General features: G+C 45.4%; 1 protein-coding gene across 3 annotated transcripts in view; it reads right to left on the reverse strand.

Moving 5' to 3' along the window:
• The window catches only part of ATP2C1 (ATPase secretory pathway Ca2+ transporting 1), a 97,229-nt gene that overhangs the window by 20,938 nt on the left and 60,329 nt on the right, over positions 1 to 15,962 (reverse strand). For all 3 annotated transcript variants that reach the window (XM_058657102.1, XM_058657103.1, XM_058657104.1), the window contains 4 exons: positions 13,662 to 13,766; positions 10,420 to 10,576; positions 4,683 to 4,853; positions 3,008 to 3,105 (listed from right to left, as the gene is read on the reverse strand). In XM_058657102.1, coding sequence (XP_058513085.1) covers positions 3,008 to 3,105; positions 4,683 to 4,853; positions 10,420 to 10,576; positions 13,662 to 13,766 — 531 coding nt within the window. The remainder of the gene's footprint in view (positions 1 to 3,007; positions 3,106 to 4,682; positions 4,854 to 10,419; positions 10,577 to 13,661; positions 13,767 to 15,962) is intronic.

The raw sequence follows: 15,962 nt of genomic DNA on the forward strand, positions 1-15,962 counted from the left end.
CCAGCCGCTCCACATCTGATCTAGCTCCCCTGCCTAGGGCCTGCAAAAGCAAAAGAGGACAGCTCAAGTTTTTGAGACCCTGCACCCATATGGGAGACCCAGAAGAAGCTCCTGGCTCCTTCCCAGCTTCAGATGCGGCCCGGCTCTGGCCACCGTGGCCATCGGGAGTGAGCCAGCTGATGGAAGATCCATCTCTGTTTCTTCTCTGCAACTCTTTCAAATAAAAACAAATTCTTAAAAAGAAAAAAACGAAGGAAATGAAACTATGTACCTTGAGAAGGAATCTGTAGGTTCAATTTCCTCATCTATAAAAGCAGAACTGATTAAATTTCTTGCAAAACTAAACCTCCTCTTGCTACACAACTGTATGGTTACACTCGCTGCATTTGTGAAAATGGGAGGGGAAAACTTTGTCTACAGAAAACCCTACATAGGCTTATTCGTAGCAGCCTTACTTATTTCCTTTTTAGTACTGTTTCCATAACTGTTTCCACAACCCACCAGGCCTCCATCAGAGTGGGAAGGGTCACACGTGGAGGAAGCTGAGTGGGACAAATGTTTCTTTTTTTCCCCTCTGTGCCTAAAGAGGCAAGGTGGGGGAGTTGTTCCTTGCTGCCAAACTGTATCAGAACATTTTTAGGGCAATGAACTATTCTGTATAAAACTGTAATAATGGATATCATGTCATGAATTTGTCAAAACTCCCAAGAAAATCTATGCCACAAATAGTAAGCCAGGAACTCCAATAAGAATATAGCAGTATTAGTTCATTCATTGTAATGCGTGCCCACCAGACCAAGGGAAGTTGTTGTATATTAGGGGAAACTGCTCCAGGTAGAAGACAGAGCTGGAATGAAGACACAGAACTCTGTATTATCCACTTGGGTGTCCTATACAATACTGTGCTGAAACAAAAATGAGGTCTGTTCATTCTTGAAATGTTCGCACACCTGTATACGCCTTCAAGAGCCCCTGGTTTAATACCCAGCTCCAGTTCCTGACCCCAGCTTCTTGCTCACACAGAGCATGGAAAGCCGAGACCGTGCTGGCTCCAGGACCTCAGCGTTCCTGTGTCTCCCATGGGGAACCTGGATCGAGCCACTCGTTTGCAAATTCAGCTCTGTCCAATCCCTGCCACTGCTGGACACTTAGGGAGTCAATCAGCAGGTTCCAGCACTCTCTCCCCGGCAAATAATTCTTTAATGGAACAATTCTCATAAGGAAGAAACATAACTAACTATATAAAGTGGATGGCACTAAAATAAGCTTCTCTTTTAATTCCTTTTTTCACAAACGTTCTAACGTCCCTGGCTACAGACATGTGGAAATCAAGTGGCAATGAGAACAAGAATTGTGAGTTAATTGGAAAGAACAAACCCCCCATCTCCTAAAGGTGGGGGGGAGGAGAGTCCCCGAGGTATCTGTGTGGACCGACACAGCTTCTTGCAGCGGCCGCACAGCAGCCGTAGGTCAACATCCCCTCAGGGAGCCTGCTTCTAAAGAAGCTACTGTGCTGCGACAAGGGACACAGCATCCTTCCCTGCTAAACCTTGTGCTGGAAAAGCACTACCATCAACACTAAAAGGAACCACACTCAAACTATTTTTCAATAATTGGTGCTGAGCAGTTGAAAAACCATACACAAAAAAAGTGGGCAAAGAGTCAAGACATGAAAGACAAGGTCCAAAGGAAGGTGATACACAACTTCATCCAAACTGAAACTCCCTGTTCTCTGGAAAATCAACCCGAATAAAAAGACAAATCACACACTGGGAAGACCCACTTTCAAATCACAGATCTGAAAAAGGAGGTAGCCATAATAAATATATTAAAGAACTCAAACTTCATTAACAATTCTTAAAAAAAAGTGTAACATTTCACTAGAGAAGATGACAAATCAACCTGTGCAAATATTCAAATCATTATGTGTGAGAGGAATTCAAATTAAAACTCCCAGATACAAATGTACACCTGCTCGGAGAGGATGAGAAAACCACAATCCCGTGTCCTGGAGAGGATGCAAGCTTAGAAACACCAGCAGTGGGACACAAAACCACAGGCCCAGCTCATCTCTTATAAATATACAGTGACCCAGGATCCAGCAAGTAGTCACGGGTATTTACTCTTAGGAAACATTTCCTGTCATATAAGAACATGTATCAAATGTGCACACTACTTTATATTATCAGCAAGAACTGCAAACAACCCAATGCCCTCAAACAGGCAAACAGATGAGGCATACCCACGCAGGCTACTACTCATCGATATTAAAAGAACAAGCTACTACTGCTTGCCGCCAACGCAGATCAATCTCCCGTGTACTACACCAGGTGAGGAAGTCGGTCAACAGCTCCACACTATGATTCAATTCTGAGTGCCCTGTGGGAAGACGCCGACTACAAGCACAGAGAGCAGATGGGGCCAGTCAGGACAGCAGCAGCCCACACAGGCGCTGGTTCGAGCCCCAGTTACTCCTACAGTACCTCAACTCTCTGACTTTCAAACAAACAATTCCTTACACACACACACACACACAGCACATCAGTTGGTGACAAGTGCTAGAAGGAGAGACAGGCCTAACAGTACTTGGGGAATAATGGAAATGTTCTATAACTTGACCATGAGGTTTAGGAAGCAGCAAGTACATGTCAATATTCAAAACTATATGCTAAAAAGGCTAAGTCTTACTGCATACAATGATATTGTGATCTGTAAAATTATAATATACATATTCACGTTAAACTTAAAACATAAAAAGTGACAAGAAAATTTTAGTCTCTCCATCTTCTTATTAAATTAAGTACTTTTTAATTTCCCCAATATTTTCCTCAGAGGAAACCAAAGCTACTAACACGCCTGATGTCATACTGACAATCTCATAAGAACTCAATGATAAACCTGTTTTAACGATTAGATTTCATGTCAGCATTTTGACCGACAATGAGGTCACGTGCCGGGCCCTCAGCACCCTGAGGTCTGCCCTCCCCAGGCTCTCCTGCCGACCTACCTTGGGCACAATCTGTGAGAGCTGCTGCACATCCATGGCATCTATTTCTTCTCCAGAAACCGACTGGGAAGTCTTAGAATATAATCCCAAACGACTTGCTAAATGAAAAAAGAAAAAATACAATGAAATTATTTTGCCTAATAAGCCCATCAATATTAACACTCATTTAATAACATTCAGTATCTACGCTCTGTAAGTATATAAAGTATCTTTATATCAAGAAACCATACAACGAAATACTGGTAAAACAAAGCTATCCAAATTACTACTAAGTCTTGGGCTTTTCCTTAACTATTATTGTTTAAATTCAAGAACAGTCTTTTCACAATTTAAGCAATCGAAGAACTAAAACTAGGCCCATGAGGTTCTGTTTCATAGCTCAACTTTCACAATTTTTTAAATCATTTTTTTAACTCTTCTTTTTAATATTTGCCTATTTTTATTGGAAAGGCAGATTCAGGGCCTGGCGGCGTGGCCTAACAACTAAAGTCCTCGCCTTGAATGCCTCGGGATCTCATATGGGCACCAGTTCTAATCCCGGCAGCTCCACTTCCCATCCAGCTCCCTGCTTGTGGCCTGGGAAAGCAGTCAAGGATAACCCAAAGCCTTGGAACCCTGCACCCATGGGGGAGACCTAGAAGAGGCTCCTGGCTTCAGATCGGCTCACCTCCAGCCGTTTCAGCCACTTGGGGAGTGAATCAGTGGACAAAGATCTTCCTCTCTGTCTCTCCTTCTCTCTGTATATCTGACGTTCTGATAAAAATTTTTAAAAGAAGTATTGTTAACTATCCAAGAATTCAAGAAGAGTAGTCAGTCATGAAGTTGTATATAAGCCAAATAAACATTTAAAAGTTACCTGCCCACCCAGAATGGGCCCTCGGCCCTGGCTTCAGCCTAGCCAGTGCTGGCTGTCATGCGCAGGCGTGGGGAGGCACATCGGATGGAAGGCACCTCCTTCTCATCCCCACGTCCCAGCATTCTCTCTTTCCCTCTCAAATAATGAAATCCATTCACTAAAAGAATCCTCTCCTCAAATATCTACTTCTAGGGACCTTTTCTTAACTAACATATTTCCTTTCATATTCTTGATCTAGAACTTGCGTCAGGCAGCTCAGATTACTAAGTTTAAAACAATAACTTTTACTGGGGACCTGGGTTGTGGTATGGTGGTTAAAGCCACTGCCTAAGATCCCGGCATTCCATATGGGTACCAGTGCATGTTCTAACTGCTCCACTTCTGATGCTCCCCTAATGGTCTGGACAACAGGGAAGGGCAGACCAAATACCTGAGCTCCTGTTACCCAGTGGAGAAGCTTCTGGCTCCTGGCTTAGCCTAACTCAGCCTGTCATTATGGCTACCTGGGCAAGAGAATCACGAGATGGAGATGGCTCTCCCTATCCCCCTTCTCTCTGTAGCTCTAACTTTCAAATGAATAAATAAAACTTTTTAACAGCAGCAACAAAAACTTCCATGGAATAAAACACTACATAATGTAATGAGAATTTGGCTGTTATTTTCAATAAAATACTACTTTCCAAACAAAAACTGATTTGGGGCCAAAATTTTGTAGTCTCGTGAGCCAAAAAGTGAGTTATACTATCTCAGTACACTTCCTATCTAATGGTTCACAAACCATCCTTAGAGCCCCGCGGACAAGCAGCGGCCTGGGCATACCGATGGCGACCGCAGTCTCCTGGGAATCTCCAGTGATCATTTTGATGGACACTCCCGAGGCAATGAGAGTCGTGACAGCTTCTTTCACACCAGTCCTGGGAGGATCGATGATTCCCACCAAGCCAAGAAATGTCAGCTGTCCCAGGTCAGGACCAGACGCCAAAGCAAGAACTTAGGAAACAATAATAAAAGCCACAAAAGAAAATATGAGTTTCACAAAAACATCAAAATTTCACTGATAAGTTACTTGACTGTAACAGCACTTGTATTTATTACATAATATTTAAAAATTATATGCCAAGACATTAAGCTTAATGGTTCTAAATACAAGGTTGCTTTAAGGTATTAAAAATTAAAAAGAATAAAAGAAAAGAACTGTTAAGCAAAGACAGCAAGGGGGGGAGAATGAAAAATGTTTGTGCATAGCAACCACATGCGGCTACTTCCAACACACACTGCTTCCTCAGAAAATACTATTCTTCAGAGAGGCTATGGGTTTGTCAAGCTTCAAACTAAATGCTAAACAGACACCTTTGCAGGTGGCTCCCAGTGTATCTCCTCTTTCCATTTCAATGGTCCCCAGACAATCCAACAGCCTGAGGAAAAGGCTGCATTACATACAGCCTTACACAATTTTTTACATGACAAACCCTGGGACATGAAGTTCATCTACACAACAGCTGTTCGGCCATTAATGCCAAGAAAATTGGGACTTTCACTCTTTCCACAATACAAACTGGCATATTTTATCTTGAATTTTGGTTCCCAGACAAAAAGCTCACCAAATCATTATTTAGAATTAGCTTCCTGTCATCCTGGGGCATGTACTACACAACTACACAGTACTATGAATTCCCCAAATATCATTATCTTCCCCTGAGAATTTGGAAGCCCCCAGTAACCGTCCTTACAACCCAGACATGTGCCTGCATGTGAAACATCAGGCTCAACAACTTAATAAACATACACACCCACAGAGAAGCACACAGACTAAACAAACACCTCATGGGGGACTGAATAATCTAAGAGAAAAGAGCCCAAAGTTATCTATTTTTGTTCCAACAGAAGGTATGGAGAATGAAATGTACTTGAAAAAACAAATAAAAGGTAATTAACTCAGTATCTGCCCAATAACTTCATAGCTGTGGGTCCTAAAAGCTTTCACGGCGTAAAGAATGAGCCAGCTGACAGCCTCTAGTGCAGAGCCAGGGCATGGCCGGCAAGGGAGGCCAGGGCACACCAGATCAAGCACAGGTACCCCAGGCCACGGCACCAGCCCAGACCTTGGCAGCCTGGATTTGCTTCTGGAGCACAAATGGAATCTACCGTTACTCTTCAGGCCAAGAGTTGGTAAACTTTCCTTGTGTGAAGGGTCCCTGATACAAAACTATATTAAAGGACCACATGTGTTTTGTGAAACTTGAACTTTGTTAAGACAGAACATAAGCATCAATCAGAATCTGAAGATCTTTCTGTTCTTTACTGCAGTGATCTCAGGGAGAGAAGAGTGTAATGCAAGCAGAAGAAAAAGAGAGACGAGAGAGGCTCCAAAGAGGAGCACGCCTCGCAAAGCCCTGGGCAGCACACGTCCTCCTCTCCCCGCTGGTCTACTCAATACTGAGACACAAAAACCACACACACACACACACACACACACGTGCGCACGTGCGTGCAAGTACGGCTCTACTGTTCTCCAGATGAAAACAGTAAAAATGAAAATTAAAAAAAAAAACAAGGTGGTAACTTCCAACTCAGTGGGAAACAGCACACAGCTCATCTTCAGCACCTGGAAGGTCTGTACGTGGACGCCAACTTTGATCTTGCGGGAATCTGTTAGAGGGCAAGCGACTCTGCTTTTCTCAGGGAGGAGCAGGGTGGAGTGCGACATACTGTTGAATGCTTATAGGTCATCAGAAATTAACCCAACAAAGTAGAGGTAATGACATCCCAGAAGCCCAAGTAACAGAGAGGCAGCATTTTGCTTCCTCTTACTTTTAAGTACATCTTAGTAAAAGCAGATCTTAGGGGTCTGGGGCAGAGCTGGGTTAAGCCACTGCCTGTGACACCAGCATCCCACCGGGGGCTCCACCTTGAATCCCAGCTGCCCCACTTTCTTTTTTTTTTTTTAATCTATTTTATTGTATTGCTGACAATCTTTACATAGTTAAATACGGTTAAAGGAAAAAAAAGAAAAAAAAGTTCAGGGGGTATAGGGAAGTGGGTAATAGTATTATGTCCATATTGTTTCCATCATGTATCTGAGGTAAACGGGGATATTGAGGGAGAAGCCCCACCCATTTTCCGGCCCACCCCAAGTCCCGGATGTGGGGCATGCTCTGAGATATTTGCTCAGGTGGTTTTAATAGTTCTCCAGTTACGAATTGCTGCCAGTTTCGCTCGATGAGGTCATCCACTGATTGATATGGTCCATCATAAAGTCTCCGTTTGCCCCATATTTCGCTGCCAACATATAGCTGAGATGAATGATTGACCTGTTCTTTCTTCTGTCTTTTCTTGGTTAGAGTTCTGAGTCCAGCAGTTCGATTGGGGAGATCTCCAAAGAAACTTTGAGGTATTCCCAGACTAGTTTCTTGGTTCTAGCAAGCACAGGGCCCGGCACAGTCCATCACCACGATCAGCTGGTGGTTTCAATTGCTGGGTTGGTTCTGTTTTCAGTCCCGAGTTGCACTGGAATCAATGGGTGTTGCAGTCCAGTCTGGTTCGGCCCTTACATCAACCAGTGGGATCTGCATCTTAGTCGGGGCGACCCACAATAACCCCCACCAGGCCCGCCCCCTACCCTGGTTTGCCAGTATGTGTAGCAGAAGACCAGTCTGTCCCCCATCCCATTTGGCTCTTGCACTTGTCAATGGGTATTAAAGCTTAGTTCTATCTAACCAACTCAACAATCCAGCCCTCACGGATGTTGTTGAGTGCCTCTCTATCTAGCCATCCCAGCCCCTGTCCCAGTCTTCATGCCCTCCCACAGGAATAGTGACCCAAGAAGGGGGAACCCACTTTTTCCCTCCCAGGTCTCTCTGTCCCGGTTTATGCACTCTTTAGGTGGTTCTGTGGTTTGACTTAACAGAATTAGTCCCCAGTGCCAGCTTCTGCCAGCTGATGCTGCGGCTATGCCCAAACATCCCTCACCCACTCTAATTTATGCTTGCACCCGCAGGAATAATCAGCCCAGCCTGGCTTTTCCCTGATCTAGTCCACATGCTGCGCACAGGTGTTGTAGCCTTGCTTAGTCTGATCTGTCTCTATCCCAGCCCACGCTCTCCAGTGGGAGTAGCTGTCCGGTGAGGGGACCAGCCCCTTAATCCCCCTGCCAGTTTTGCCCCTCCCTTCCTGGATCTCACGTGTGCTGGTTGGGTGCTGCATTCATATCCAGTACAGGCAACCACGCCCTGGCATTCCATAATGTGTACTGGTTTTGTCACAACCAAACCCGGCTCATCCCACACTCTGTTCTGGTGATCGGATTTGCCAGTGGATGACATGAACTGATTCAGCCTGGTCTGCTCCTGACCCATGCCGAATGTGTGCCAGTGGGAAACTTTCCATGGCCTGTTCTGGGCTGTTTCCTATCATGCTTCTTGTGCTTACCTGCAGGGATTGTGTCCTGCCAGAGGAGTTGCCCAGGCTCCTCCATCAGAACCCCTCCCAATGCCAGATTTTTCCCATGCCAGGGGGTCCTTGAGCCAACCCTACTCAGTTCACCTCCTGTCCTAGCAGGAACAGTCCAGCTGCCCCACTTTCAATTTAGTCCCTCAGCAGATGCCTGGGAAAGCAGTATGAGACGGGCCTAAACCCTGGGTCCTGCCACCCATGAGGAAGTCCAGCTGGAGTTTCAGTTTCCTAGCTTTGGCCTGGCCTAGTCGCAGATATTGTAATCATTTGGGGAGTGAACCAGCAAATGGAAGCTCTCTGTCTTTCCCTTTCTGTAGCTCTTCCAAATAAATCTTGAAGAAAAAAGAATAGATGAAACCCCAGTTATCAGCAAGTAGGGAGACCGCTTGGAACAACAGGCCCTCCATCCCAAACTTCCTGGGGATAACTCAGAGGAGCTGACAATGGCCCTTCACACGGCCTACAGCAACCATGAGCCTCGGCGGCTGCAAGACCTCCCTACAGTCATCCTGGTCTCCTGAACGCCCCCTTGCTCTAAGAGCTGTGACACGGGGCCAAAGGGGGCTTTATCCTTCCCTAGACTCCAAGTGGGGAGGGGGGTAACAGGGGCATGGGAGGTCTGTTACTCTGAGCCGGTAAATCTGAACTTCCCACAGCATGGGCCGCCGGATGGTCGAGCTGTCCACAGATCAGCTGGCAGTGCAGTACAGCACACAGGGCACACACGTGCCCACTTCTCCAGAGCGTGCAAGTAACATCCATTTGCTTGATAAATTTACTAAATTTATTAAAAACTATGTTCTCACGGCTCCTAACACTATTAAGTCTGGCCCAGTTGGACCAGAAGAGGCTCCTCCTACTCAGAGTTGACGTCAGGAGAATGTGCCCTGACGCTGGCATGCCAGCTGGAGGGCTGAGCCTGACACTCAGACATGATCAGGATGCAAGTCTGCAGAGACAGACCCTGGCGATCCTGGAGACCTGACTTCAAAGTCCTTCAGACTAAGGAAAAAGCACGGAGGAGCAAAGGATATTTTGTTTTTAAAAAAGAAAAAACTTTTCATGGAAAAAAAAGGGTCCATTTTGAAACAGAACCCACCAGAGGGCTTCATTCACATTTCCCTGGAGATGCAAGGTTAGGTTTGAGGACAATTACAGTAAAGCCACTCGACGGAAAGGGAGGGAGGAGGGGGCCCGGCTCAGGCCCCTCTGTGGGCTGGCCACCGAGAACTGAGTATGGCAACAAACAGAGCAATGCTGACCCACCTCAAGAGCACCTCTTCAAACCTGGCTTATGACGGAAAGACAAGTACTGTGGGTCTGTCCAAAGGTGTAAACTCAGAGAATGACGTTACATGAAGTAAGAACGTGTTTCACATAACCTGTTACTCCCCCAAACTGCAGCATTTGTATTCCACCACAGTAAAACCACAAAACTAAGGAGGCCAACTCTTCCAATTTGCTAGGAGACTACGTTTCTACACATACTCTGCGCAAGCTGGGAAACTACCCAGAAGGCAAAGAAGAACCCGATGCAGCTCAACAGCTGCCTCTGAGCCACAGCAGGTGGCCCGCAGGGCTGTGGCACCCAGCCGTCCTACTGCTGGCCCTGCGCTGCGCCACCCGCAGCACACACCTGAGTCTCCGGGCACGGCTTTACCTCCCTGCCGATAGCAACTGAGGAAAGGAAGCAGCTGAGGATCAAGACGGCAACCCTCTGATTTTAAAGGACAAATTTAAGCTGCAAAATTTAAAGGAATATTTTCCCTTCTGTTAACAAGTAAGAGTAAAGTGAGAAAATAAAGAGCAGTAGCTAACCTTGATCCACATAATTCTCAACAAAATCAATGTGTTTAAAATAAAGTTTCTCCGGCCTATCCACAGACCACTGCAGGTCTCCAAGAACCAGAGACATTTGCCACATTCTTAGCTTTCTATTTTTGGGGTGGCTGTTAGTCAACTGCAATGTAATACCTCACAAATGGCAAGCATTCTATAAAGTCCAGAGTGGAGCTGGACAGCTCCACAGTGAAAGGAGAATTCACCTGCAAGTGCCAGCACCCTGGCCACCCTCCACACGAGGAGACGGGTCGAGAGGCCTTACCTCGGAGTCCTGCTGAGCCCATTCTTGCCTTCTCCTGTTGGTACAGATCTCTCTGCTGCTGTGTCAGCATCAAGGACTGCCCTCTGCTGTGGTATGTGGTGCAGTACTTAATCACCTGCTCGTAAGCGCCCTTCATAAAACAAATCTCTGGTCTGTCCTGGGGGGAAAAGAACATACAATACACAATTTTAACTTCAATTTGTACATATTTGCAGAGGAAGGCACAGAAGAAGTGCAGCTCCAGCCACTGCGGCTACCTGGGGGATGAACCAGCAGACAGAAGAGTTCTGTCTCTCCTTCTCTCTGTAAACTTGCCTTTCCAATAAAAATAAACAAATCTTAAAAAAAAAAAAAGTTCAGGGCACAGCACGGTAGCCTAATGGCTGAAGTCCTTGCCCTACACGTGCTGGGATTCCATATGGGTGCAGGTTCATGTCCCAGCTGCTCCACTTCCCGCCCAGCTCCCTGCTTGTGGCCTGGGAAAGCAGTGGAGGACGGCCCAAAGCCTTGGGACCTGCACCCGCAGGGGAGGCCCAGAAGAGGCTCTTGGCTTCAGCTCAGCTCAGCTCTGGCTGTTGTGGCCACTTGGGGAGTGAGTCAGCAGATGGAAATTCTTCCTCTCCTTCTTCCTCTCTGTATATCTGACTTCCCAATAAAAATACATAAATCATTAAAAAATCTGCCTCTAAAATACATTTTTTAAATAAAAAACAATTTTAAAGTAAAAGGTTTTTCAAATTCTATTTCTTGCAAGTATCCTCATTTTTGTTTGTTTAATTATGAGGTTGGTTATTTTCTTCCCACCTCACTCCCTTTCAACATACTATGCTCAACTGTGGGTCATCCACTATATTTCATAAATGAAGTCTTCCCATACAATAAGCTTTCAAGCACTATTTGATAAAATCTTGCCTTTTTCTGTTCTCTCTCCCATTAGATAAACTAGCTTCCATTTTCTGCTTTTTCTGCTTCTTACACTGTCCATCTTTTTGACTCTGTTACCCGTTCTTCTCAAGTCCTTGACTTATTTCACAAGAGTACTACTGAATACATCTTGCTGTCAATTTTTTGTGGTCCTGGAAATTTTTTTTTTCAGCATCCAGTATTATCACAGTTTCTCTGAAACCTCATTCTGTTCGGTCTGTATCTTTCATTTTTCCCCAAAGATTTAGCAATCTCTGCTTGTCCTCTTCCATTAGGGAATGAATCACTGAACACTAAAAGCTACACAGGCACTACCAGTTAGTCAACTGGTAGACCTCACTAGCATGACGCCTACAAATGAGTAAGCTCCCACAGAAGACAGAGCACAGCTAGGGGGTGCCACCTCACAGGAGAACCCTCCCTGGCACCACCCAGCTTGGTAGGAACTCTCAGGTCTCTGACTCAGAGAAAGGGGCAGAGCGCTACCTGAGCCCACTTGTTCAGAAGGCCCAGAGAATACACCGGAGAGACCTACCCTTCAGGACAGTGACTTCTCCCTGATCACTCCAACTCTCGCCAAGCTTTTTCTCTCTTATTTCAAACTCACACCTTCATAGTACCTGGCCCACAGCCTTCACATATTTTCTCTTGGAGTTTGTACCTTTTATTCCCTTTTTTATTAGTTTGTATTTTTGTTTTAAAGATTTACTTATTTTCTATTGGAAAGGAAGATTTACAGAAAGAAGGAAAGACAGAAAGATCTTCCATGCACTGGTTCAGTCCCCAAGCGATGGCCACAACAGCCAGAGCTGAGCCAATCCAAAGCCAGGAGCCTCCTCTGGGTCTCCCACATGGGTGCAAGTTCCCAAGGCTTTGGGCCGTCCTAGACTGCTTTCCCAGGCCACAAGCAGGGAGCTGGATGGGAAGCAGGGCTGCCAGATTAGAACCAGCATCCATATGGAATCCTGGGCTTGGAGATGATTTTTGGAGGGTTCTAAGGACAGGGTACAGATAAATGTATATTGTCAAGTTTAAGCGAAAGTCCTATAAAACCTATTTGAGCCACTGGAGTTGTTTTTAAGTTAGTTGGGTCTGCCTTTGCTGTGCGCGACCTGCACTAATCTGGATCCAAAGGCACTGTGGGTTTGGGTTGTGTCCATTTGGTAGGCTGGCTTTGTCCAGCAACAGAAACTCTCCAGTTTGGCAAAAGAGAAGACAGAGTATTTCCAAATCCATTTGCTGTCACAGTCTGTCCCATACTTTCACAACTGAAACACTGCGTAAGGTCCATTTCACAATCACCGAGAAGTCAAACTGTTCAACATCACATGAACTTCATCACCTTGAAGTACTCTGAGGATTTAGAAGAAGTGAGACAGATCCATGAGGGAAAAAACAATTAAGCACACATTTCTGCCATGTCAGGAGACTTCAAAACTCCATGAAAACCAAAACTTAAGAGGTAAATTTAAGTTTTTGAAATCTATGCATAAAAGAAATTCTTCATTTGCCCCTCAAGACTATGGAGTTCCTGGCAGGCTTCTGCTTATCAACTCAATGTGAAGTCAACATGCTTTGCTTTCAAAACCAATACACTCCCTACTCAGCATGCGTGGGGAAAGGAACTTTTTTACTCATTTCTTTCTACAGAGACGTAATCGATTTCAAAGTGTCTGTTTAAAGGTTAGCATACAACTAAATATTCATTTGAATTCAAGGAAATATAAAAATAACACATTTATCTTTTAAGAGCAAAGTAAATCTAAGCACTGGACTAGCAGTAACTATGAGTGACACAGTTATACAGTGTAAAACTTCAGAATTCTTATTGCACAAACTGTACATACATCTAAAGGCATCCAGGCTCAAGGCGGTGTCTGGAGGTAATCAGTAGACACCATCTTGTCAGTTTGGAAACTGGATCAATTAACATAATTTGCAAAAATATCTGAACAGCTTTTCCACAAAACATGTGGGCTTATTTTATTGAAACAAGACAGTCCTTCAGCAAAACACACAGATTGAAAACAGTCAGCAGAGACCTATGCAGGAGCATGATCGCAGTAAATGCCAGAAGACGAAGCCCAGGCTAGAGATCACTTAAGTGTTTGCTCACAGAGCGAAACTAAGTCCCCTTATACTCGGATTCTGCAAGGAAAGAGCATCCAATGGAGTAGGAGAACAACAAGAGATGAGGATGCACTTATCAGACACTCAGGAAAGTGACAGGTCTTTTAGGTATAAGGATTGTTTAATCGTAGATATTAAAAAAAGTCATGTATCAGAAATGGAAGTCTTTAAAAAAAACCCAAGGATACCTGTTGTGTTCGGTGCACACATTTAACAGCCATCCACTTCTGCTCCGAGCTGAACGGGTACTCCGCTTTCCTGATGTAGTCCTGCTGAAGGCCATCAAGTCCCATCTATACGCAACAACAAAAAGTTCATTCTTACCTACACGTGACTACTTGTCTTTCAAAGAAGGTAAAGCCCGGCAATGCTCCACCCACACTCCAGCTCCCCGAGAGGCAGAGTGCACCTTCAACCAGAGAGCCAAGAGCATGAGACTTGGGTCATACGTGGGTCAAACCTGCAATACAGGCTCTACTTACCTAAGGGGAAGCAGCGCGCCAATCAACACGGAGCGCACGCTTTCCCTCAGATACTTTCGATCTGACTGTTACAACTGTAAATTATTTATTTATTTGCTTATTTTCATTCCAGCTCAAAGAGACGCAGAGATCTTTCATCTGCTAATTCATTCCCAAACTGCCTACAGAAGCCAGGGCTGGGCCAGGGCAAAGCGGGTAAACAGCAGTTCCACCAGAGTCTCCTCCTGAGCCAACATCAACTGCCTGCCCATGGCACACCCAGCAGGAGGGGACTCCAACCGGGCACCACAGCTTCAGCTCACATTTCCTCCCCAGGAGCCCACACGGTAACGTCAGAGACCACTCCTCCCTCTGCCATTTTATATCCTGAGCATCACCAATATCATCCAGTGGCTCTTGCTCCCCATGATCCTTCGCATATTCTCCCAAATATGCAAAAATATTTCTAACTACTCAACAATGTATAGTTTGTTTTTTGCTAATGAAATACGCTCAGACTCCTCTTCTTGGCTTTTAAAGATCCTCAAGAAATATACCATTTGCTACCAAACTTGGTCTACCATTCATTTCTCCCAAGAATTAATCACTCCCTATCGAAACCATCAGTCCTCTGTCCAGGAGGAGGCAGTTTCACACTCTCCATCTCTCAGAGAAGATCTTGTTACATGTAAAAAAAGCAAATACTGGTAACTCATTCCTTTCAGTATCTTTTAGCAACCTTTTTTATCTTGATAGCCAGGATCTGGAAGCAGAGAGACCGCTTCGCCCACTGGTTCACTCAAGGACCAGGACTAGGCCAAGGCAAGGCGCCCACAACCCAACTCAGGGCCTCCACAGGGCTGCTGGTGACCAGCCATCACTAGTGCCTCCCGGGGGCACATGAGCAGGAAGCTGCAGCAGGAACACACTTGCAATTCAAACCCAGGCACTGTGATGTCGGATGCAGGCATCCTAACAGCTAGGCTACACATCAGGTCCAATTTTTTCAGTAACCTTTTAAAAACTATACCATGCACAGAGTCAACCTTGCAGCATAGCATGTCAACCCACCACTCCTTATCACCCACAGCACTCCTTATCAGAGTGGTTGTGTTGAGTCCCACTGCTCCATTTCCAACGCAGCCTTCTGGGAAGGCAACAGAAGACAGCCAGTGCTGTGGCCTCTGCTGCCCACATCAGAGACCCAGACGGACTTCCCTGGCTGTTATGGTCACTTGAGAAATGAATCAACAGATCAAAGATCTGACTTTTGAATAAATAAAATCTTACAATAAACAAAAAAAAGCCATAGTATTTTATTTACAAGGAAATCAGATAATAAAGTAATATATCCTTCTGTCAGGAAACGTAAAATCCCAAAACTATCAGGTTTCTCAATGAATCAGATGCAGAATTTTGGAGATAAAACTAAGTCATACAGATGAAAACGTCACTCAGAAAACAGCCTCTCTCCCCAGCACAGCTTACTTTTTTACAAATGTATTTATCTGTAAAAGAGAGTGAGAGGTTGACCTATGCGTAGAGCCAGGAAGACCACCTGGAGGTGGCAGGACCTACAGCACTTGGTCCTCCACCCACTGCTTTCCTAACCGAAGCACATCAGCAGGAAGCTGGACAGGAAGCAGAAGAGGCACAACTCAGACGGGCCTCCATCTCAGGTGGCATCCCAAGGGGTGACTTCACCTCTGCCCCCTAATACACATTTTTTTTTAAGATTTATTTGTTTTTATTGGAAAGTCAGATATACATAGAGGAGGAGAGACAGAGAGGAAGATCTTTGTCCACTGATTCACTCCCCAAGCGGCCGCAACGTCTGGAGCTGAGCCAATCTGAAGCCAGGAGCCCAGATCCTCTTCCGGGTCTCCCACGCGGGTGCAGGATCCCAAAGCTTTGGGTCGTCCTCGACTGCTTTCCCAGGCCACAAGCAGGGAGCTGGATGGGAAGTAGAGCTGCCGGGATTAGAACCGGTGCCCAAATGAGATCCCAGGGCGTTCAAGATGAGGACTT

Source organism: Ochotona princeps, chromosome 30 (assembly GCF_030435755.1).
Source record: "Ochotona princeps isolate mOchPri1 chromosome 30, mOchPri1.hap1, whole genome shotgun sequence".
NCBI lineage: Eukaryota > Metazoa > Chordata > Mammalia > Lagomorpha > Ochotonidae > Ochotona > Ochotona princeps.